A 24177-nucleotide genomic window follows, 5' to 3' on the forward strand; every position below is an offset into this window, starting at 1 on the left:
CTTCATCAGACATAAATGTAAGGCTGTAATTTAGGCTGTTGTGGTTTTGTTTTGAAAGTACATTCACTTACTAAGAATATCATCTGATTACTGTTTGGTTTTAGAGATCTAACAAACATTTTATATATTGTGCTACAAATTTTTGTTCTGTGCCTCTGTAGCACCAGTGCTTTGGTCAAAAAAGTTTATGTACAGCCCTAAGTGCTGAAAAAAATGAAACTACCTCCATGCTTCAGTCTTAACAGGATTTGAACCACCAAATCTCCAGGTTCATCTGCCCCTGGGCATTAGTGCTGCCCCAAAAGCCTCCCCGTCGGGGAAACAAACCCTGGTCTGCTGCGTGACAGGCGGAGATACTGTCCACTATACTAACGAGGACTCACATGAGCCCTTCCTCAGTGGTAAAGAAAAAAACATACTGCCTCCATACTTCAGACAGAAGATCTTGAGTTTCTAGCTATAGTCTTAAGCCGGGCATACACTGTGTGCTTTTCCTCCGATTCAGCCAAGAATTTTGACTAGCATGACTCACTTTAAAGTCTGCCTGACTTTCAGTCGGATAGGGCGTTGTTTGTCGTGCTGTGTAGAGGGGCATACAATGGCCGACCACGGCCTGGCTACGACCTCAGGAGCTGCTCTTGACTGGTCGGATGGATTTCTAGCATGTTTGATATTTTGGTCATACGACTTTAGACACTTCAGAATGAAAGCAGAAACACGAGCAGAATAAACAACTTTGGGGTACAGGGTCCGACGTTAAGGTTTTTGCCCACTTGCCCTCCAGGGCAAGTGCCTCCCAAATCTACTTGCCCCATCTAAATTCCTACTTGCCCTGTCTAGGAGGTACTTTTTATGGCTGTCAATTGCATACATTTTGCTCACAACATACTTAGAATTACAATCCACTGCCTGTCGACTGTGGAAAGCAATACACAACACTTCTTTCTTTAGAAAACTGTATTTATTAGATGTGTGTTAGCCCACTGAAAATTATGTTTAACTTTGTACAGATCAGTGCAATGTTAAAGTTGCACCAGGTTGTTTTCCGAAGAAATTCAAACTCAGGAATTTCATATTTACAGTACTTACAGGGTAATAACCCTCCTGTACCCCCTGTGCCAAAAATGCACACTTAGTTGATATTTCTTTTAAAAACTTTGTCCTCTTTCAAAATTAATATTATCATGTATTGCATTTTTTATTTTTGCACAATTTTCAAAATTCTGTCCCAGCCACAACAATCAGCCCAACATACATAAAGCAAACCTTTTTTATAGCATTTATATCCCTGGTGTGCAAAAAATGTGCATTGAAACCCATTCAAACCACTTCTATTGATCCATACGCCATTAAGGCATGAATCATGCATTTTCTGGTCTCAGAAATTTTGAGAGTTAGGGCTTTACATTTGCACCTGGACCATATTTTTACCCTGTGACGTCACTTTTACCATATATGGGCGAGGGCAGGAAATACATGCTTTTCCACCAGATTTCAGTGTTATACTGCCCTTTGCCCCCCTTCTCACTAACTCTCTGAGGTGTTGTTGAAGTGCAGATCACTGTGTGAGTCTGTGAGTGTGTCTGTGTAATAATAAAAAAATAAGTTATCTAATTTTCATGTTGTAACTTGCAAAAAAATCATTTTTTGTGTATTTTGCATCTAAAAATGCAGTGACATCATCAATGAAACACGGCATTTAAAGGGTTAAAAAAAATTAAAATGAATGAGTATTTGTCATTTATGATTAGGGCTGACCTTAAATGAGAAAAATATAATTCAATAACAGTAAAACAATTTTGACATGTATGATATTTATAACATGATTTAAAAGTGTGCATTTTTTGCGCAGCAGGGTGAAAGGCGTGAGTATTTTAGAATAACTGACCTCACAAAAAAACTAATAATGCATTTTAACCAATGTTACTACTAATCAATGGCATATGCCAGGCTGCAATCATCCATAAATGAGTTACTCACTCTCAGTGCAGTATATTGAAAAAAATCCATTTGTGTTTGTTTTATCAAAGAATTCTGTTTGTTTACATTACAAACATGGCATTTAAAGGGTTAAAAGATTTGACAGTTATTGAGTATTTGGTATTTTTGTAAATGGCAAAGGTTGATGAAACAAGGAAAAAATTAAACAATTAAAAATAAACTAATATAACTTTTTTATTTACAGTAATAACCTCTGTGCATTTTTTGCACACTAGGAGGAAAAGGAGGCAGCACTTTGTAGGGATACCGGAGGGTTAATACAAACTCAGAAATAATGTTTTAGTAACTGATGAAACCAACTATTCTCAGGGGAAAATGAGGTCAGCAAAACACTGACACTAGAGAGGTGGTGGGGTCTGCTACATATGCACCAAGTATAAAATGGTGCTTTTCATCTGTTTTTATTTGGTTTATTCATCATAAAACTGATGAAATTTTGCCGACACATGAAAATCAACCAATTAAGATTTTTCTTGTTTGATTAAAAATGTCTTCCCCAAAACTACATAGTGCCCCTTTAAAGTGCTATTTTACAGTTCCACCCTGTAACTGTTAGACCCTCCTTGCCCTCTCTGAGCAGCTGTCTGCACGTCAGCAGTAGGGATGGAGATCTTTAATTTCTACCTATACTGATACCTTATTGATACTGCTTATTGATCTGAGTCCTTATCAATACCACTATCAATACTTTTCTATAGTTTAGTGGAAAAGCAAAATGGAGACAATTATTTACACTCGAGTGGTCTTAGCTGAGTAGTGCTTGAATTAAAAAGCTAGGATTCAGTCTGTCACATCTATTTTATATCCCTCAAATATAAACACATTCTTCATATTCAAAACTGCATTTATTAAGGTTTCTCGTCAAAAACTACATTTTTCCATTTTTATGTGGCATTTAATCACATAACATATAGACTACAGTCATCTAATTCACCGAGGTTACCTGATTGCATCATATTTTCTGGCTTCAGCTCGTAAAGTTTGCTAATCAACTTAAATTATGCCAATTCCACCCCAGATTTCTACACTGGATTAATACTGTTAACAAACAGGACTGTCTCAAAGTTTTGGAGCACTTTTCAGCATTAATCTGAGCAGCTGGAGAAGAAAACTGTCCTGAACCAGCTCAGATGAGGGATATGAGAGCATGTTACTCCCAGCGCAGGCAGAGATGAGTGCATGCGACACGCAGGCAGCGTCTTTTTTTCCTCAAGCCTACAGTTGAAGGTACATTCTGGTTTAATGTGATGCACAATCCTTCTAGAACTGGTGTATGTTTTACAACAGTTATTAGGGATGCACCGAAATGAAAATTCTTGGCCGAAACAGAAAACCGAAAATGAGGAAACCAGGGCCAAAAACTGAAAACCGAAACCCCAAAAGAAGTTATTATGCCAATTATTACTACCATTGCATTTATGGCTATGACTGTGTACTAACCTCACTAAAATCAATTGCAATTGCAAAAATTGCTTCAAAGAATAATCAATTACAAAATTATGTAAATATTTATTAAGCACTGACATTCCAACAATGCACAACATAAAATAAAATAAAATACAAAATAAAATGTTTAACTTGACCCCATTCATGTATACATTAAATCAGTGGTTCTCAACCTTTTATCAATTATCTACCCCCTGTGAAGTATTTTTTTCAGCCAAGTTCCCCCTAAACAGTGCAAAGTTTTTGGCCAAAAAGAAAGACATGCAAATTATTTACACAAAATATTTTCATCTAGAACCTGTAGTGAGTCAAAGCAAGCTTCCACACCTGCAACATCATTTTGCAGCACGACATTGCTGCGGATATTTAAGTAGCACATTTGCGCTCATATGGACATGTTGGGCTGCCTGTTGTTTGTCTCCCTCTCTGCCAGCCTAAAAAAAAAAGAGGCAAAAACACAAGAACTGATACAGACAGATATGAGGCGATATCAAACATCAGGTGAAGAGGAGGACGTTTTTGTTCCTCTCTCTGCCTTAAAAATTGGCACCACCACTATGTGTGCTCGTTGGAGCGAAACTCACAAAGCTGGAGCTGTTTCTAAACTAACGGGACTTTGGTGAAATATTTACCAACACCGTTTCCTCTGACCTCAGACAAACGACTTATAAATGCTCCGGGTCAACCAGCTAAATGACTCCTCTGACCAGTCTGTGCGCTGTGGAGAGTTAACTCCTCTCAACGCGAGCCTCAGCTGTTCAATATTTTAACTCTTATTGATCATATTTGACACAGAATGAATGAAAAGTCAGTCCCTCCTCTTACAAACTTGGCTGGCACAGTGAATGAAACCGTGAAGAAAAACGGCACTGACCTCCTGGCTGTGCGTAAAAGTGCCATGTTACGCACGGAGCGAAGGACAGAGAGGGACAAACCTCCTTTTATCTTCTGCATCAATAAATATCACTGTTTATCAGAGGACAGAGAAAACACACCGCAGACATTAGCAGCACGAATGTGATTTTAGAATGTACGAAACATATTTGCAAAATCGTGTCGCTCCTGATGTGCAAAGAAAGGTGCTTTTTTCTTAAATAGCCAGCATGAATTTTAAAATCTCGCGAACTCCCTGGAGTGCCTTCACGTAGGTGCACCCCTATTTAAGAACCACTGATCCAAGCGTGTGCTTGCCGCAGTTTTTGCTTGCGTCATCACAACATCGTGTTTCGGCCTTGTTGTTTCAGTGATAAAAGTTTTTTGTCCGAAAACCGAAAATGCATTTTTGGGCTATTTTTGGTCGAAAATATTTGGTGGCCGAATTTTCGGTGCCTCCCTAACAGCTATATCGTAATATGACACTACGTCACAGAACCTGTGAGACTCAATAGAAGTACCGATAAGCTAAAATTTTATTGATTTCGTGTATTTCAAAAACACAGAACCAGGTCCTTTCGATCCCCATCCCTAGTCAGCAGACACGCTCAGTTACTCACTCTACAGTGTGAGCACTCAGGTCGGGAATGACCATCAGACAGTATAGTGTGAGCACATACTGTAAATCGTGCGTCATATGTGATTCAGATGCACAGTACGAGTTGACATTGTGCCACGGCTGTCGTATGGTCGGCTTGAAATTCGCACAGTGAATGCCCGGATTTACATTCTCCTGAACAATACCGCTGCCTCAAAAGCCTCCCCGTCAGGGAATCGAACACCTGTCTTCCATGACAGGAGGAGATATTGTCCACTATACTAACGAGGACTCACAAGAGGACTTCCACAGGGATAAAAAATAAATGATTGCCTCCACACTTCAGCAAAACCAGCAAGTCTCTGGTTTCTAACAATAGTCTCAACTGCCCCCGAGCAATACTGCTGCCTAATATCAAAATGTTTTCAGATATAGTTTTTATGATTTCTGCCATAATTGCCCAGCCCTAATTTGACCATATAGTAATAGTAAAAAATTGACAGTTCAGATATGAAAAACGAGTAGCAGGCATTCGCCTACTGCTTCGCATAGATAGGTTGACATTGGTAGAGGGGGGTTGAGAGGAAAGTAGACTCAGAGGGGCAGTGAAGGGTCAACAGAAGGGGAAGGGAGGGGGAGCAATTGCCAGAAACAACACAAGAACTTCTCAACAAGTGGTCAGAGGAGTTCAGGGGGAGGGGAATTAGCTCAAATGGTAGAGCGCTCGCTTAGCATGCGAGAGGTAGCGGGATCGATGCCCGCATTCTCCAGGAACTCTTTTATCCCTTTGTTTTCTCCCTGTATAACAGGAAAGACTCAAACCTGCAGCCTATGGTCCAGCAGTTTTCTGTCTACAGGGCGTTTGACTGTCAGAAGTGTGACATGATAGTAGAGTCTAAGGCCCTGTGCACATGGAGACGAAAACGATATGTTGCTGTTTTGTTTTGAAAAAGTTTTCCGTAAAGACAGGATCATTTCAGGAAATATTCACGTAAACATGCAACCACTGAAACGACTGACAACGCTGTAGTGCATATGCCAAGCTTGTACGAGGCGCTGTAACACTGACATGGAAATGCACAAGAAGAGAGAGAAGAAGATCACAGAAAATTGATAAAAACTTTCTTCTAGTTGTCCTTCTGGTTGTTCTCCGCGTTGGATTTAAGAACATATGGTGCATGTGTTTTGCGGTTGGTGGTAAAAGAGCATAAGATTTTTCTGTAAAAGCCATAACAAGCTAAGTACCTTCTGCAGCATGAACACAATCCTGTAATCCGCCAATGCTGTTTTGGCAAGACCCGCGCAGGCGTCTTAAGAGAGCTACAATATGTGTGATGTAATCGTTTCAACAAAGATGTGGTTGGCCGTCCACATGGAGAGGAAACGGTGGCCATTTACGGATTTATGCACTCTGTGACCCGTTTTCAAAAAGTATCATTTATAGTCACCCAAAACGCCGTTTCCATGTGGATAAAATGCTGATACAACAAAAAACATTTGCGTATACTCCTGAATTGGATGGGGCCTAAGCATGCATCCTGTGGTCTGGCTGCAGAATTTAAACAAAGAGTATAAGATCTGTTATAAGCCCAGTTTACAATTTTATGTAAAAGCTATGGTGTAGTTATGCTGTAGTGGTCAACACCATTATTAGCAATCCATACTTAAGCTTCTTATTTGAATCCTACAGCTTAGCCAAAGGCTGAGGCATATTTGAGGCTACACTCACTCTAGGCAATCTGCTTAGGCACATTTGAACCCCAAATTCCAGCTATGGGTTGCACCAGCTACACAAAAGTCAACGTAGCCCAGTTTGAACCTCAATTTTTTCTTATGGAGTATATGCTCTACTAAAATTACAGGTGTTGAATCAGCTGAGATAGTGCCACAGAAAAGGCAGAAATTGGTTCCAGAAAATAGATTAGAATGCAGAGAAATAAATGTTAGGAACTTAAATATGTGGGAGAAGACCTCCAGACCATCAGATCAGGGGGTCTATTTTAAAATAAGATAAAATAAAATTTCAACATTCAATGCATTAGCCAAAAGGTTGGTGCAGAAGGAAAAGAGAAAAACAGACTTGTTGACAGAGTAATTGAAAATTTTACGGAAAAAAGGTTGTTTATTTTTCTGGTTATTGATATACAAATTTGTCTTTAAAATTGAATGAAAAAAGGGTGATAAAATCAAGATTGTGATCTGGCCATGAAAAATCGGGATATGATTTTTTTTTTCCCATATCACCTACCTCTAGGTTCAGTTCAGGTTCAGTGTGAACTTGACATCACAACTTCAGACATAACTTGTGCAAAAGGCTGCAAAATGTTTATCCAATTTGAGTACTCTGTACAGTGCTATAGCAAGGTACGCTTCCTTTACCCTGGCACAGAAAAAGAGGTGGGCTTCAGCACGGCACAAGCATGGGCACACAATATGGTAGGGCTGTAGTCAACCAAAATCAAACCCAGGCACCAATTAATCGATTGGTTGTTCAGGTAAAAAAAAATGCATTCATTAAAAAAAAAAATTACCTAGTTGAGGACTAATTCAATCCATTCAGGCTCCTCACTGCACCTGCTTGGTACTCTAAATGATCCTAAAATGAATGTAACAAGCCTTTGGAAGCATTAATATATCTTTTCGGCTCATCATGTCTTACTAAAAATATAAATAATTGAGAGACGATCAGCGCACACCTGCCTTTGATCTCTGTGATCCCGGCTCAGTAACTCTTTAAACTCATACAGCCTACAAATTAACCTCAGATCATCATTTTTCATTCATTTATAACGATAACTAATAACAGGATCACTTGATCCAGCCCATGACGTTTCATTTATGAGCATAAAGCAGACAGAATGCAGCGTTTATTTACAGAGGTGAGAGGAAAAAGTTTGTGCGTCAGGACTTAATGACCAGCAGACATCGCCTTTTATCACCTCTCCTTCCTGTGTGACTGTAAGGGAAGCCAACGCTTACATGAACACTTTAAGGGGATTAAAAAAGGAGATGATACTACGCAGCCTATTTGCCGAAAGGTGAATTAAACTGACCGTGGGAGTTGATACAGTGAGGGAGGGCAAAGCAGAGACGCTCAGCAGCACCACTTCAATACAAACAGCCTGCAACTTTGTGACAAGTTGATGTGTTGTTTCTGAGCATTAGTGCTGTGAAATATCAGAAAATATCCCACTCTGCATAGCTTTGTGTGCTTCTCTACCTGTAATTCTTGGAGCTGCACTGCTCCTGCTCCCAGCAGCACGTCTCACTGCTCACACGCTTTTGCCCCCAGACCAGCGTGTTTGGGGGGGGGGGGGGGTCCAACACATCTTGTACATAAAACAATTTATGTCAACATATGATGCAATGTCATATGTACAAGAGCTATCCAGTGGGAGGTTAAGATGTGCTAAGAACTCCTTGGGATTGGAGGGAGGTGAGTGTGGGGGACTAAGGGCAGTTGTGCTTAGTGCAGGGTAGCTGAGCTTAGAGTGAGTGCAGCCTGACTTTTGCTCTAATACATGGGTGACAAGGGGTTAAAAGAGTTCCTGGAGAATGCGGGCATCGATCCCGCTACCTCTCGCATGCTAAGCGAGCGCTCTACCATTTGAGCTAATTCCCCTCCTCTCAAAACCCCCTGCCTGTTCAACATGGTCTTCCAAAGTCCACAAACCCCTGCCCCCATTCTTCTGTGCCTGTAAAGTGACTCCTGTCTCTAAAGAAGAGCACAAACCTCTGAAGCTGTCAAACCATGCACAAACACATAAACAAAGTCAAATAAAAGGTTTTATTTTCTGAATTAGCTTAACATATGTCAGACTTGCTCAGTGTGTACTTACAAATAACCAGTAGGTTACATCAAGTTTCAAACAAAATGTGTTAGGAAATGAGATTTCTTCTTCGCATTTAAATGCAATGAAAAATGGGTACACTCCTAAAACACTGACAACAAGGCTGTTGAGTTGTTAACTTCTCAAATATTGTGCTCTGATGATCCATTGTTCTCTGATTCAATCACAGTTGAGCTAAGAACTTTGCATTCAAATGTCACTATTAGGGATGGGCATTTGGAAGAAACCTGCCAACTCGAGCATCAATAATGTTGACGATCAATTAACTGATTAATCGTTATGTATGTATAAAAACATACATACATGGGCATATGTATAACACAGCGTTTCCACTAGACTTTTTTGTCCTCGATCAAAATGACCGGCAGTCCTCAAGAATTCCGGCTATTTAGAACAACTATCAGACATTTGCTTCAACATTATTTTGCTGCATTAACAGCAGCAAAATGCAGAAATCTGATATTCTGTGATACATCAATACACACAAGTCTGCGCTAAACAGGAGAGAGGACACATTTTTATTTCCAGACCTGACCCAAAACCGAGACAGTAGAAACCAAGCCAACAGTAAACCTGAGTAATTATTACCCTGTTATTACAGACTGGTAGACATGTACACATGATTAAAATCCTAGAAATGACTGCACACAGACTTTCTCTTATTATTCTTTGTGTAAGTGGTTTTAAGTATCAAAATGAAAGCTGCGCGCTTTTCCTTATACACGCAGTCAGTTACACAACACACGCCCACGTTAAACTCATCAAAAGCAACAGTTAGCTTCACATCAGCACTGTTAGCCTGTTGGCACATCGGCTGCTACCATAACTTAGCTTAACTTAACTTACAACAGTCAAATACCATCCTCCACCTACAACAACAATGCATCCAAACATAACTCCCCAGTAATCTGTTAGCTGGACACCGCGTTAGAACTCCGCATTTCAAATAATAAATGAGTCTTAGCGTCAGTTGCTAATATCAGTCCTCATGATAACTGTAATCTCTGCTAAAGCTGGAAATCCAACCATCCTGGTTTATTTGGACTAGTCCCAAAAAGACAAAAGCTCCACAGCAGATAGTTCGGTCCAGTCCTCCTCTCATGAACGGCTTATCCAAGACTACTTCTGCTAAATATCCAGGACATCCCAAGCATTAACAACCAGCTATGTATGAGGAGGAGAGACAGAGCCTTTGTTATCAGCTCAAGTGGTCTCTGTCATTCTGCACGATGTGATTCTGTGTTGACTACAATCCAACGTTATCTGAGGACTGGTCATAGGTAGTTTATCAAAGTCCACTATTCTGCTCGGTGTAGGCCTCTCTCTCTCTCCGCTGCTCCATGCCGCTGATGATATTAAGCCTTTGGTTAACCAGGAAAACCTCACTTAGATTAAAATTCTGCTTACCGAGAATGTTCTGGACAAACTTTTCCAGCATAGTCCCCAGCAGAACTGCGCATGCTCAGAGAGAAGGCTTGGGTTTTACGCCATCTTTTTTTTTTTTGGAACTTATTTTTTATTTATTTTTCAATCAACAACAGTACAATATAGACATGTCCTTCTCTTCCAGCTGTATAGTATTAGTACCCATCACATTAATCAATTCCTTATGGAATAAACAAAGAAAAAGAGAAATAAAAGATTTAAAGAAATGGTCAAACATAAACATATGTATATATGCAGCCAGACACACCTACTCAAGAGCATATACTTATAACCATAAATGCACACCTGTGCACTTAAGCATATGAGTAAAATTAAACAATAAAGAAGAGTAGAATCCCTTTTAGTCAAACAAACAAAACAAAACGAAAATAAAAGGAAACCCCTCATCACATATCATAATCTAGAAAGTCCAGGTGTAAGGTGCAGTATTAAATTTAAAATAATATGGCACAATGATTGTAAAGCAGAGTAGCGCGACACATACAATGGATCGGTACAAAGAAACTGCATCTTTACTGTAAAAGTAAAGCCATAACAGGTTTCCAACGTGAGGTAAAAATGTCTTTTTGGAGTCTTAATAGGTAAGTGATTTGTTCCATTTGATAGATATCCCAGACTTTTTGCATCCATATATTATAAGTGGGTGGGTCTGGTTTCATCCATCTTATGGTTATACACTTAAGGGCTGCTGTAAATAGTATGTTTAACAAGTATTTTTTGGATCTCCCATTCAGACCCCCGGGTGTGACCCCTAGCAGTGCTACTCTGGGATCCTGTGGAATGTCCTGTTGAAAAATTTCCTTTAATGCATCAAATATCTCCCTCCAAAACAGACAGAGTTTAGGACATGTCCAAAATATATGAGTGTAATTGGCAACGTATGCTCCACAGTTTCTCCAACAGGAGCTGGACTGTGTCTGAAACATTTTTGAAGTCAAATCTGGAGTCCTAAAAAATCTAATGATCATTTTCCATTTAAATTCCCTCCACGTGTTTGAGTTTGTAACTAAATGTGCTTCAGTACACACTTCCTTCCAATCATCTTCCGATAAAGTTATATTTATTTCCGCCTCCCATCTCCGCCTCACCTCCAAAGAACTGCTTAGGGTCATAGTCAGAAATATATCATATAATTTACAGATTATTTTCTTATTGTTTTCCTTCCCCTTTTGTATTAGAATAAGAAACTTTTCTAAAGGGGTAGGTTTTATGAGTTTATCCAGCTCCTTTTGTGTTTTTACAAAGGTTCTTAACTGCAAGTACCTGAAAAATTTGTCCTGGGAAGATCAAATTCATTTTTCAGTTGTTCAAATGTTTTAAGATCACCCACATCAAATAGTTGATGCAGATAAGACAACCCATACTCTGACCACCTTTTGAAGCCATCATCTAAATTATTTGGTGTAAAGGTCTTCATAAGACCAATACTTGTTAATGATGATATGCATTTAGGCAAGCCAAAGGCTACCTTTATTTTGTTCCAGATTCTGATAGTAATTTTGGTCCAATGTACTAATTCTTTTACAGGAGCATCTAAGAAAGGCAAAATATGTAAAGGCTCTGGGCACATACTTTTCTCGATATTAATCCAGCGAGTATTTGTGTCATTTAGCATCCATACTATCAGAGGCCTCATTTGAGCAGCCCAGAAATAGTACTTCAGGTTTGGGAGTTTAAGACCCCCGTCTGACTTACTTAACTGCAAAGTTTTAAGCCTAATTCTAGGACGCTTTCTTTGCCAGATAAATTTTGAAATTAATTTATCCAGGTGGTCAAATGAAGATCTTGGAATTTCTACAGGTAGCATCTGAAATAAATAAAGCAGTCTGGGCAGAACATTCATGCGAACACTTTCAATACGACCCAAGAGAGAGAGGGGGAGCATAGACCATCTTTCTAAATCATTATTAATACAACGAATTAGTTTACTATAATTAGCATCATATAAATTCAATAAAGATGGGGGGATAAATATACCAAGGTATTTTATACCTTTAACAGGCCACCTAAAACCACTTTGATTTTTTACACTTTGAGAAGTTTTATTATTTATATCCAGTGCCTCTGTTTTATCCACATTTACTTTGTATCCCGAATAATACCCAAATTTAGAGATGAGCCCCTTTACATATGGAATTGTTAATGAAGGTTCTGTCAAATACAATGTTTTACGCCATCTTGCATACATAATTAGCCATGCGCTTGCCGTCTGAGGAGACAAACAAACCCAGCACCGCAGGACAGTAGATGTAGTAAGATTAGGCAACTTTTAGTTTATATTAACCCATTCTGGCAACATATCTTCTAGGTTACGCAAAATATAAAGCATTCAGTATTTACTTATCTGGTCATTGGCATGTTTCTGCCGGACATTTTGACCGGTTATATTTTTATCTGCCGGACTTCAGCCCTTTATACCAGTCAATGCCAGCTAAGGGAAACTCAGATATATACATTTCCCTATATAACAAAAAAACTGGTAACTAATGAGTGTGTTTCTCAATGATTCCCTAAACTGAAATAGTCCCACACCACACTTCGCTTCACTCTCTTCATTTTGCGTTTTGGCAAATTGAGATAATGCACTGCGCTGCTCGACTACTTATTCTGTTCGCCCTCTCCCTCTCTCCTTAAGTTAAATCGCCCCCTGATGGGTAAGATGTCTCATTGCTTTTGTTAAAACCCACTCACAATGTCATGACAGGAGATATTGTTGTGCAGTGCAGAGTAAGACAGGTTCAGTCTCTATTAAATGCCAACATCAGATCGACGAAATTCCCTGTGATCGACAAAATTCTTAACGACCAATTTATCGATCATCAATTAATTGTCCCCATCCCTAGTCACTATGTACTCTGTTCCAAAAACTTCCTGTCCTCTAAATTGCATACAGACAAGTTCTTTTCCCGGATGATGTCCTCACAAACTCAAAGGTCCTGTGTAAATGTATAATATTTTAACCGTAGGCACATTTTGCTCAGTCAACATGTTTTGCTCATTTTAACTCCATTGTAATATTTGTTGCCTTTACTATGTGTGTAAATGGAACTGCTGAAATGTAAATGAAGTATTTATCATATCTGCCCACCTAAATGTGATATGGGTTTTAGTTTTGATTTTCCCTTTAACTTTTCAGATGCACTGATGAAAAAATGGGTCAGGAAAACAGGTCAAATCGAGCATTAATAAAGCCAGCAAGGCCATTGTGTTTGGTACAATACTATACTATAATACTATGCCCAATGACCAAGTGCAAGATATTGTAATACAAATGCTAGAGCATCTGAAATGTTTGGGGTTAGTCCATTGCTGAAGAGCGCCCCTGCAGTGCCAGGGCTGTACAGTGCGACATATATGTCACATACGCTATAAGTCAATTGGTCTGTGCTACAAGGTTTTCTCATGTCATAGCATAGGTGCTATGACAAAGTGGAAGTGGGAGTGGGAGATTTTAGTTTTCCACCAAACTATAAAAAAGGATCGATAGTGGTATCAATAAGGACTTGGATCAATAAGGAGTACCAATAAGGATATCAGTATCAATAAAAATTAATAATCCCCATCCCTACCCTCAGTGTGAGACTTTTTAAAAAACAAACTGCAGATTTCTGTCACAGGCCGTCCCGACTTCACTCGTACAGTGCGAGCACTCAGGTCGAGCATGACCATCAGACAGTATAGTATAAGCACAAAAATCGTGTGCGATAGTCGTGCGTCATGACCGATTCAGACACAAAGTATGAGTTGATATTGTGCCATGACTGTCGTATGGTTGGCTTGAAATCGCACAGTGAATGCCTGGATTTACATGCCCCTTAACAATACTGCTGCCTCAAAAGTCTCCCCATCGGGGAATCCCATCCTGTTGCTTGAATAAAATTACATTGCCTCCACACTTCAGCAAAACCAGCAAATCTCTGCTTTCTAACAATAGTCTCAACTGCCCCTGAGCAATATTGCTGCCTGCTGTTTTCAGATGTAGTTCTGAGTGATACAGTAGTAAGGAGGGCCAGTTTGAGCGACAAGGAACACATATCTTAAAACTTGTTCAGAATGAAATGTTGAAGAGTGGGCATGAGAGGAAGAAGACAGACCTTGGCAATACCAGAGGGAAGTGTGCCTTTGCACTTGGTTATTGAACATTCCACAAACACATGGGCCAGGAATTCACACACATGCATATGCAACAAACTCTTATAAACATGCACAAACAGTCCATTTCCCAACCCAGGTCATCCATCTGAGCCACTGCTGCCCCAAAAGCCTCCCTGTCAGGAAATCAAACCCTAGTCGTCCACGTGACATTCGGAGACACTGTCCACTATACTAATGAGGACTCACAACGAGAATTCCTGAGTGGTAAAAAAACAAAAAAACAAAAAACAACAGCAACATAAAAAAAATTTTCATACTGCAGACCTACAGCTGACACGCACAATGTTGTTTGTGTGTGTGGGATAGAGAGAGAGAGAGCAAGAGAGAGAGATAGAGAGAGAAAGGAAGTGGAGAAGAGAGAATATGACTGGAAACACTTCACCCTCAGTGTGTGAGACTTTTAAAAAAGTCCGTTAAACAGTCCGTCCTGACTTCACTTGTACAGTGTGAGCACTCAGGTCGAGCACAACCATCAGACTGTATTGTGTGAGCACATAAATCGTGTGTGGTAAGCGATTCAGATGCACATTGTGAGTTGACATTGTGCCATGACTGTCGTATGGTCAGCTTGAAATCGCACAGTGAATGCCCAAATTCACATGCCACTGAACAATACTGCTGCCCCAAAAGCCTGCCTGTCAGGGAATCGAACCTTGGTCTTCCGCATGACAGGCGGAGAAACTGTCTACTATACAAACGAGGACTCGCAACCAAAATTCCCGAATGGTGAAAAAGAAAATCATATTGCAGACCTACAGCTGACACGCACAATGTTGTTTGTGTGTGTGGGATAGAGAGAGAGAGAGCAAGAGAGAGAGATGGAGAGAGAAAGAAAGTGGAGGAGAGAGAACATGACTGGAAACACTTCACCCTCAGTGTGTGAGACATTTTTAAAAAGAGAACTGCAGATTTCTGTCACAGTTTGTCCTGACTTCACTTGTCCAGTGTGAGCACTGAGGTCGAGCACAACCATCAGACTGTATTGTGTGAGCACATAAGTAGTGCGTCATGAGCGATTCAGACGCACAGTGTGAGTTGAGATTGTGCCATGACTGTCATATGGTCAGCTTGAAATCGCACAGTGAATGCCCAAATTCACATGCCACTAAACAATACTGCTGCCTTAAAATTCTCCCCGTCAGGGAATCGAACCCCGGTCTTCCGCGTGACAGGCGGAGATACTGTCCACTATACTAACGAGGACTCACAAGAAGTCTTCCACAGTGATTTAAAAAAAAAAAAAAATTGGTATTGCCTCCAGACTCCAGACTTAAGACAGTAATTTTGGAGTTTCTAATTAATCTCTCACCTGTCTTTAGCAATACTGCTGTCCAAAAGTCTCCCCATCCGGGAATAACATCCCATTGCTCAAATAAAATCACAGTGCCTCCACAATTGCAAAACCAGCAAATCTCTGGTTCCTAACAAGTCTCAACTGCCCTGAGCAACACTGCTGCCTAATATCAAAATGTTTTCAGGTACAGTTCTGAGTGATACAGTAGTAAGGAGAGCCAGTTTGAGCGACAAGAACACATATCTTCAAACTTGTTGAGAATGAAATGTTTGGAAGTTTGTTTGTTGTTCTTTTCTGTCTGCATGAAACATTTCAAATGTTTTTTTTTGATTCAGCATTTAGTTTATGGGTTGCCTACCAGAAAAAAAAGGTGTTGAAGAGTGGCAGAAGACAGAAAGAAGACAGAGTTTAGTAATACCTGGGGGACGTTTGCCATTGCACTCAGTTACTGAACATTCCACAAACACATGGGCCAGGAATTCACACACATGCATATGCAACAAACTCTTATAAAGATGCACGAACACTCCATTTCCCAACCCAGGTCAACCATCTGAACCACTGCTGCCCCAAAAGCCTCCCCGTCAGGGAATCAAACCCCAGTCGTCCGCGTGACATTCGGAGACACTGTCCACTATACTAATGAGGACTCACAACAGGAATTCCTGAATGGTTAAAAAAAAATAATAATAATACTGCAGACCTTCAGCTGACACGCACAATGATGTTTGTGTGTGTGGGATAGAGAGAGAGAGAGCAAGAGAGAGAGTTAGAGAGATAGAGAGAGAAAGAAAGTGGAGAAGAGAGCATATGACTGGAAACACTTCACCCTCAGTGTGTGGGACTTTTTAAAAAGAGAACTGCAGATTTCTGTCACAGTCTGTCCTGACTTCACTTGTACAGTGTGAGCCGCAGGTCGAGCACAACCATCAGACCGTATTGTGTGAGCACATAAATCGTGCGTGGTAAGCGATTCAGATGCACAGTGTGAGTTGAGATTGTGCCATGACTGTCGTATGGTCAGCTTGAAATCGCACAGTGAATGCCCGAATTCACATGCCAGTGAACAATACTGCCGCCCCAAAAGTCTCCCCGTCGGGGAATCGAATCCCGGTCTTCCGCGTGACAGGTGGAGATACTGTCCACTTTACTAACGAGGACACACAAGAGGCCTTCCACAGTGATCATAAAAAAATAATTAAAAAAAGAAAAAAATCATACTGCAGACCTACAGCTGACACGCACAATGATGTTTGTGTGTGTGGGATATAGAGAGAGGGCAAGAGAGAGAGTTAGAGAGGGAAAGATCTTGGAGAAGAGAGAATATGACTGAAAACACTTCACCCTCAGTGTGTGAGACATTTTTAAAAAGAGAACTGCAGATTTCTGTCACAGTCCGTCCTGACTTCACTTGTCCAGTGTGAGCACTGAGGTCGAGCACAACCATCAGACTGTATTGTGTGAGCACATAAGTAGTGCGTCATGAGTGATTCAGACACACAGTGTGAGTTGAGATTGTGCCATGACTGTCATATGGACAGCTTGAAATCGCACAGTGAATGCCCAAATTCACATGCCACTAAACAATACTGCTGCCTTAAAAGTCTCCCCGTCGGGGAATCGAACCCCGGTCTTCCGCGTGACAGGCGGAGATACTGTCCACTATACTAACGAGGACTCACAAGAGTGCTTCCACAGTGATTAAAAAAAAAAAAAAAAAGTTGGTATTGCCTCCACACTCCAGACTTAAGACAGTAATTTTGGAGTTTCCAAAATTCACATCCTGTTGCTCAAATAAAATCACATGCCTCCACACTTCAAAACCAGTAAATCTCTGGTTTCTAACAAGTCTCAACTGCCCTGAGCAACACTGCTGCCTAATATCAAAATGTTTTCAGGAACAGTTCTGAGTGATACAGTAGTAAGGAAGGCCAGTTTGAGCGACAAGAACACATATCTTCAAACTTGTTCAGAATAAAATGCTTGGAAGTTTGTTGTTCTTTTCTGTCTGCATGAAACATTTCAAATGTTTTTTTTGATTCAGCATTTAGTTTATGGGTTGCCTACAACTAACGAGGACTCACAACAGGAATTCCTGAATGGTAAAAAAAAAAAAAAAGAAAAAAATCATACTGCAGACCTACAGCTGACACGCACAATGATGTTTGTGTGTGTGGGATAGAGAGAGAGCAAGAGAGAGAGATAGAGAGAGAAAGAAAGTGGAGAAGAGAGAATATGACTGGAAACACTTCACCCTCAGTGTGTGAGACATTTTTAAAAAGAGAACTGCAGATTTCTGTCACAGTCCGTCCTGACTTCACTTGTCCAGTGTGAGCACTGAGGTCGAGCACAACCATCAGACTGTATTGTGTGAGCACATAAATCGTGCGTGGTAAGCGATTCAGATGCAAAGTGTGAGAATTCACATGCCAGTGAACAATACTGCCGCCCCAAAAGTCTCCCCGTCGGGGAATCGAATCCCGGTCTTCCGCGTGACAAGCTGAGATACTGTCCACTATACGAATGAGGACTCGCAAGAGGTCTTCTACAGTGATCTAAAAAAAAAAAAAAAAAGTGATATTGCCTCCACACTCCAGACTTAAGAAGTAATTTTGGAGTTTCTAATTAATCTCTCACCTGTCTTTAGCAATACTGCTGTCCAAAAGTCTCCCCGTTGGGAATAACATCCCATTGCTCAAATAAAATCACACTGCCTTCAAACTTGCAAAACCAGCAAATCTCTGGTTTCTAACAAGTCTCAACTGCCCTGAGCAACACTGCTGCCTAATATCAAAATGTTTTCAGGTACAGTTCTGAGTGATACAGTAGTAAGGAGAGCCAGTTTGAGCGACAAGAACACATATCTTCAAACTTGTTGAGAATGAAATGTTTGGAAGTTTGTTTGTTGTTCTTTTCTGTCTGCATGAAACATTTCAAATGTTTTTTTTTGATTCAGCATTTAGTTTATGGGTTGCCTACCAGAAAAAAAAGGTGTTGAAGAGTGGCAGAAGACAGAGTTTAGTAATACCTGGGGGACATTTGCCATTGCACTCAGTTACTGAACATTCCACAAACACATGGGCCAGGAATTCACACATGCACAAACAGACTCTTACAAACATGCACAAATGCTCAAGCCTCAAAAGCCTCCCCGTCGGGGAATCGAACCCCGGTCTTCCGCGTGACAGGCGGAGATACTGTCCACTATACTAACGAGGACTGGCAAGAAATGCCTATAGGTCATACAGTATTACTCTTACTGTATATCTGACATGTTTTAACAGTTCAGCAGTTTTAATTCCAGTCACAAATGGCATGCTGGTTAGTCTATGACGAATGATAAGGTTTTCTAGGTGAGCCGAGCTCCTCTTTGTCCAGTGCTTTGCACAGTGGAACAATTTGTCCATTACTACCATGTCATAAAATATATTCATTGTATCTGTTTGAACTTTATTTGTTATGGTAAACACTACTTAGGCTATTAATCATTTACAGTTAGTTCAGGCACACGGATTGTTTTTGAGTACTCACAGCAGTCTAACAGTCCTCCTCCTTCCCCGGGACCACACGAGGCTGCTGGGTAACATCCTTCATGTCCTCCCCCCTCTCCCTCTCTTTTATAACTCTATCTTTCCGAGATAACATTTCCCCCCATTTACTTTCTTCTAAATACCCTTGCCTTATCCATATTTTCTGTTTTCTGATTCCTCTTACAAACTTCACATCCTCTTCTCCTTTCTCCCCCTTCCTTTGAATCAACACAGGAAATCCTTCTCACAGCCAATCACAGAGAAACATCCAGCAACAGCTTATCTTCTGTCAAATGGGAGTGAATAGAAGCAATGAAAAGCCCGCCCCTCAGAGAGGAGATCCCCCAGAGGGAGGGGTTCTTAAAGAGACAACAACCTGTTGCTGCTGTTGTTTCTGTCACCTACAGAATTTCTACATTTAAATTTACAAGAGGAATGTTTTCAGGACTTTTGAGCTTTCTATATTTTTCCAAATTAAATAATTCCAAATATTCAAACTTTATGGAAATTCTTGTCAGGAGAGAATAGCCTTAGAAATTTAGACTGGAACTGAATTACTGCCTAAAGAATATTTAAACTGCTTTTGCTTGAATAAACTGATACAAAATCTAAAGAGAGCACAACACCCTTCTTTCAACATTTTTGTCCATGACATGTACAGAATGCAGATATTAGGACACACAAATGAGAATGGATATAAATTCTGACTGTAAGTCACTAGATACTGTAAGGTAAGGCTGGGCGATTATGTCAAAAATCCAAATTATGATAAACTTCTTTCCTCGATAACAATTAATGAACGATTATGCCAACCCCAACTCAATTTGTGTAGTAAATATTTGCATATTTGAAAACAAATAACCGAAACTTTTTATATAGTGAAGTGTAATGCATCAATCTTGTGTACTTCCACAACAAAATTATGTGGCTTAATCTATAAAATGTCATTCTCTTTAAACAGTTTTGTCTCTTGTTGTAATAAAACCAAAGTGATACTTATTCCAGTTTTATCAGCCAATTTCAAATGAATTTTCTGGTCTGACCTCTTGATAAATTTTTCAGACAGATTTTCTATCCTTAAAAAACTTTAATTGGCATTATCTACTATCACTGACATGAGTTACAAAAGATGATCAACAAGGATAATATAAGAAATACTACCACAGACCTGTGTCTTTAAGCGGAACTAAGCTTTATCGAAAAAAAAAAAACCCGGCAAAAATGATCATTCCTTTTAATGATCATATTCCTAATAACTATAATATACTAAATTTCTACCTGTGTCTATTATTTAATAAACTGTCATCACTATAAAATGTTATTTGCACCATCTGTTTTCTTGGTGTATTTTCCCACAATATAAAACCAGCATAAACTCATCTTGCCCCCTCCCCTGCACCCCTCTCCTTTCCTCATAGGCTATACACATAGTAGCTCATCTGTTTTGCTTCTTTCTATCCCTCACCGTGTTTCTATGTTAGTGTTATAGCATCAGTAATTTTTTTAATAACCTTAAAATAACATTATCAGTATTTGTTTTCACCCAAGAGCTGATTTTAGAACAGCAGATCTGTGCTAGAATTTTTTAAATTATTCACCAAGCACTACTGTAAGGTGGTTAAGTAAAAAAAAAAAAAGACTTTTTAATTAAGTTTTCAGTTGTTTAAACTGTAAATATGAATTGTTTTGTGTAAACCAATCAAAAAATCACAGATTTTAATATTAATCTGCAGTGTAACAAGTCATTAACATAAGTGCAGCCATCACCACTGCACACAACCTGATGCTATTAAAAGTTTGACCTCATTCACTGGCTATTGTGAGGGGCCACTTCACTGCTCAAAGTGATAGTGTTACATTTGAACAGCTATTAACTTGCTGAGACTGAAATAAATAGAAGTTTGTTGTTCTTTTCTGTCTGCATGAAACACTTGAAATGCGTTTTTTTCAGGGTTTAGTTTATGGGTTGCCTACCAGAAAAAATGATGTTGAAGAGAGGGCATAAGAAGAAGAAGACATACTTCAATAAGGCCTGGAGGAAGTCTGTGCTTGCACTCAGTTATTTAACATTCCACAAACACATGGGCCAGGAATTCACACACATGCACATGTAACAGACTCTTATAAACAAATACTCCAGGCTCAAAAGTCTCCCCGTCGGGGAATCGAACCCCGGTCTTCCGCGTGACAGGCGGAGATACTGTCCACTATACTAACGAGGACTGACAAGAAATACTCCTAGGTTATACAGTATTACTCTCAGTGTATATGTGACATATGGTTACAATATCATAATCTTCTGTGTTTCTTGGTGGGATGAAATGTTGAATGCTGATCAAAATATATTACAAAGCACTGCTATTTCACTAAAGTTTATGGTGCTAGCATGCTGCTACTATCAGCTTAAAAGCAGTTAACACAAAATATATTTGGGGATAAGTGAATAGTCAGTAGTTCTGTGAGCATTTTTGTCAAAATTTAAAATACTGCAGACATTTAAATAACAAAACAAGAGGATGCAAGTAGGAAAGTCTGGATGCACAACATTATTTCAACTCATCTTGGGAGCAATGAATCTTAGTTTTCAGTTGTTTAAACTGTAAATATGAATTGTTTTGTGTAAACCAATCAAAAAATTATAATTTTAATATTAATCTGCAGTGTAACAACTCATTAACATAAGTGCAGCCATCACCACTGCGCACAACCTGATGCTATTAAAAGTTTGACCTCATTCACTGGCTATTGTGAGGGGCCACTTCACTGCTCATAGTGACAGTGTTACGTTTGAACAGCTATTAACTTGCTGAGACTGAAATAAATAGAAGTTTGTTGTTCTTTTCTGTCTGCATGAAACATTTGAAATGTGTTTTTTTCAGGGTTTAGTTTATGGGTTGCCTACCAGAAAAAATGATGTTGAAGAGAGAGCATAAGAAGAAGAAAAAGACATACTTTGGTATTACCTGGGGGAAGTCTGCCTTTGCACTCAGTTATTTAACATTCCACAAACACATGGACCAGGAATTCACACACATGCACATGCAACAGACTCCTATAAACATGCACAAAAGCTCCAGGCTCAAAAGCCTCCCCGTCGGGGAATCGAACCCCGGTCTTCCGCGTGACAGGCGGAGATACTGTCCACTATACTAACGAGGACTAATAAAAAGAAAAAAACCCACATGTTTTGGAGAATGACTGTGACCATATACATATACGATGTACAATAGCAAAATACTAGTCCAACGTGCTGAGAGATATGTCATCCTTAACTCAAGTGCAACCATCATCACTGCACACAACCTGAAGCTTTCAAAGTTTGACCTCATTCACTGGCTACTGTCAGTGGCCAAGGCTGGTCTGTCAGAGTCACATTTGAACAGCTTATCTCCCTTTTCAGATCATAATTCTGTATTCCATTAAAAAAAAAGGTATATTGTGAAGTAAACAAACTTTGTGGAGAGGTAGTTGAACTGAAAAGACTCCTCAAGCGAAACATCACAAGTGACCCAAGGAGGTGGGCAATGTGACTTTCAGGCTGAGGGTCTGTACTTCAAACTTAAACTGTTACCAATTATATACAAGGGTCAGGGTTTGCTTATTGATGCAAAGATTTGACTGTCAGATTTTTTTTTACAGAGACCACACACAGTACTTAGTGAGAAAAGTGACACTCACTGTTTTCTGGCATTGTTTTGTTGTTGCAAACATTTATAAACAAGACTTCCTTTATAAATGTTTCTCACAACAAAATGAAGAATACAACTGGCATATGCCATTTCCCACACAAAGTTTCTGTCCTCAATTTGTTTACCCCATCACACACACACACCCCTCCCTTACATGTGTAAAGAAAGATGGGAGAGACTGTAGTGTACTTTCAAATAACTGTTTCAATATTTTGTCACTTCAAAATGTTGATTAAAATAGTTTTGTTATACATTAGTTTTTAATTTTATATTTGCTTCTTGTTCTTCTGACACTTAATGTTATCAATCTATCTTTCTACCTCCTAACAAAGTTTGTTTGAAAAAACCAGCAACACTTACATGTTGGGCATCTGTAGCATCCTGTGTCTCAACCTCTTTTCTCTCTGTTTCTGATGTCTCACTCTCCTCGACCTCCGAGTCCATCTGTATTTGCCTCGCATCAGCCTCTCTGTGCTGCTTCAGTTCAGATCCTTCACCAAGAAAACACGGCTCCTCCTGCTGAACAGATTCATCAGTAATGTGTTAGAATTATTTTACCAATGAGTTCAATGAGACTAGGGAGATATTCTCAAGTTGTTGAAACTGATTATTAAAAAATGAGTAGAATGTTTAATGTGGATTTTTTTGTTTACACAAAAATTCTGTTTACATTAAATATTTCTACTCCATTTTGAATAGTCATTGTATCACACTGCTTCTGAAGGAAAGCCATGCCCATGTTACCCGTTTGTGTGTTTTGTTTTCCTCACACAGTGTATCTTCTGTATCTTCTTCTATTTCACTGGGCAACTGCAGGTCAGCCAGAGCTACAAATGAAAGCATATCAACATTATAAACATGGATTATAAAACAGCAATCAGAATGTAAAGGTGAACTACAATAAGAAAAACAGATTTATACAAAATCTTTAAACATGGCATTTAGAGTTAGAACTGATAAAAAATGTCTGAATTTCATCAAATACCTTGGTTTTGAAGGTGATTAGTTGTTTAAACTAATTTAAAATACTAGTAAAAGTACCGCATACTTTAGAGTTAATTATAAGGCAGAACTGCCCATTTGAACATATTCATTACATTATTTATGTTGATGCATTAATGTGCCCGTCACTTCATTTTGCAGCTGACAAACTGAATCACACCATTCATGAATTAAACATTTTAATATATTATTTTCAGAGGTCTGGGTGGCCTTAGAATAATCCTAACACAGGAAAAAGAACAGCGACATTATATCCGTATTAATTTCCCATGCTTTGTTTTATTGACCTGAG

General features: G+C 39.4%; 1 protein-coding gene and 7 non-coding genes across 14 annotated transcripts in view; 1 reads left to right on the forward strand and 7 right to left on the reverse strand.

The window, feature by feature from the left end:
* cntrl (centriolin) overlaps positions 1 to 24177 on the reverse strand; it is a 59349-nt gene that overhangs the window by 34787 nt on the left and 385 nt on the right. For 3 of the 7 annotated variants that reach the window (XM_041787121.1, XM_041787122.1, XM_041787117.1), the window contains exons 2-3: positions 23628 to 23710; positions 23244 to 23402 (exon numbers count right to left, since the gene is read on the reverse strand). In XM_041787121.1, coding sequence (XP_041643055.1) covers positions 23244 to 23327 — 84 coding nt within the window. In that variant the 5' untranslated portion in view covers positions 23328 to 23402; positions 23628 to 23710. Of the gene's footprint in view, positions 1 to 19195; positions 19388 to 23243; positions 23403 to 23627; positions 23711 to 24177 lie in introns of those variants that run through there. The other 4 variants (XM_041787120.1, XM_041787119.1, XM_041787118.1 and 1 more) reach the window with 4 other exon arrangements.
* trnaa-agc lies at positions 5616 to 5688 on the forward strand. The gene has a single exon. It is a non-coding gene; the product is annotated as a tRNA-Ala (tRNA).
* trnaa-agc lies at positions 8468 to 8540 on the reverse strand. The gene has a single exon. It is a non-coding gene; the product is annotated as a tRNA-Ala (tRNA).
* Positions 15502 to 15573, reverse strand: trnad-guc. Its single transcript has one exon. It is a non-coding gene; the product is annotated as a tRNA-Asp (tRNA).
* Positions 17270 to 17341, reverse strand: trnad-guc. Its single transcript has one exon. It is a non-coding gene; the product is annotated as a tRNA-Asp (tRNA).
* trnad-guc lies at positions 18812 to 18883 on the reverse strand. The gene has a single exon. It is a non-coding gene; the product is annotated as a tRNA-Asp (tRNA).
* On the reverse strand, positions 21345 to 21416 carry trnad-guc. Its single transcript has one exon. It is a non-coding gene; the product is annotated as a tRNA-Asp (tRNA).
* trnad-guc lies at positions 22282 to 22353 on the reverse strand. The gene has a single exon. It is a non-coding gene; the product is annotated as a tRNA-Asp (tRNA).

The sequence above is a fragment of the Cheilinus undulatus genome, linkage group 5, assembly GCF_018320785.1.
Source record: "Cheilinus undulatus linkage group 5, ASM1832078v1, whole genome shotgun sequence".
NCBI lineage: Eukaryota > Metazoa > Chordata > Actinopteri > Labriformes > Labridae > Cheilinus > Cheilinus undulatus.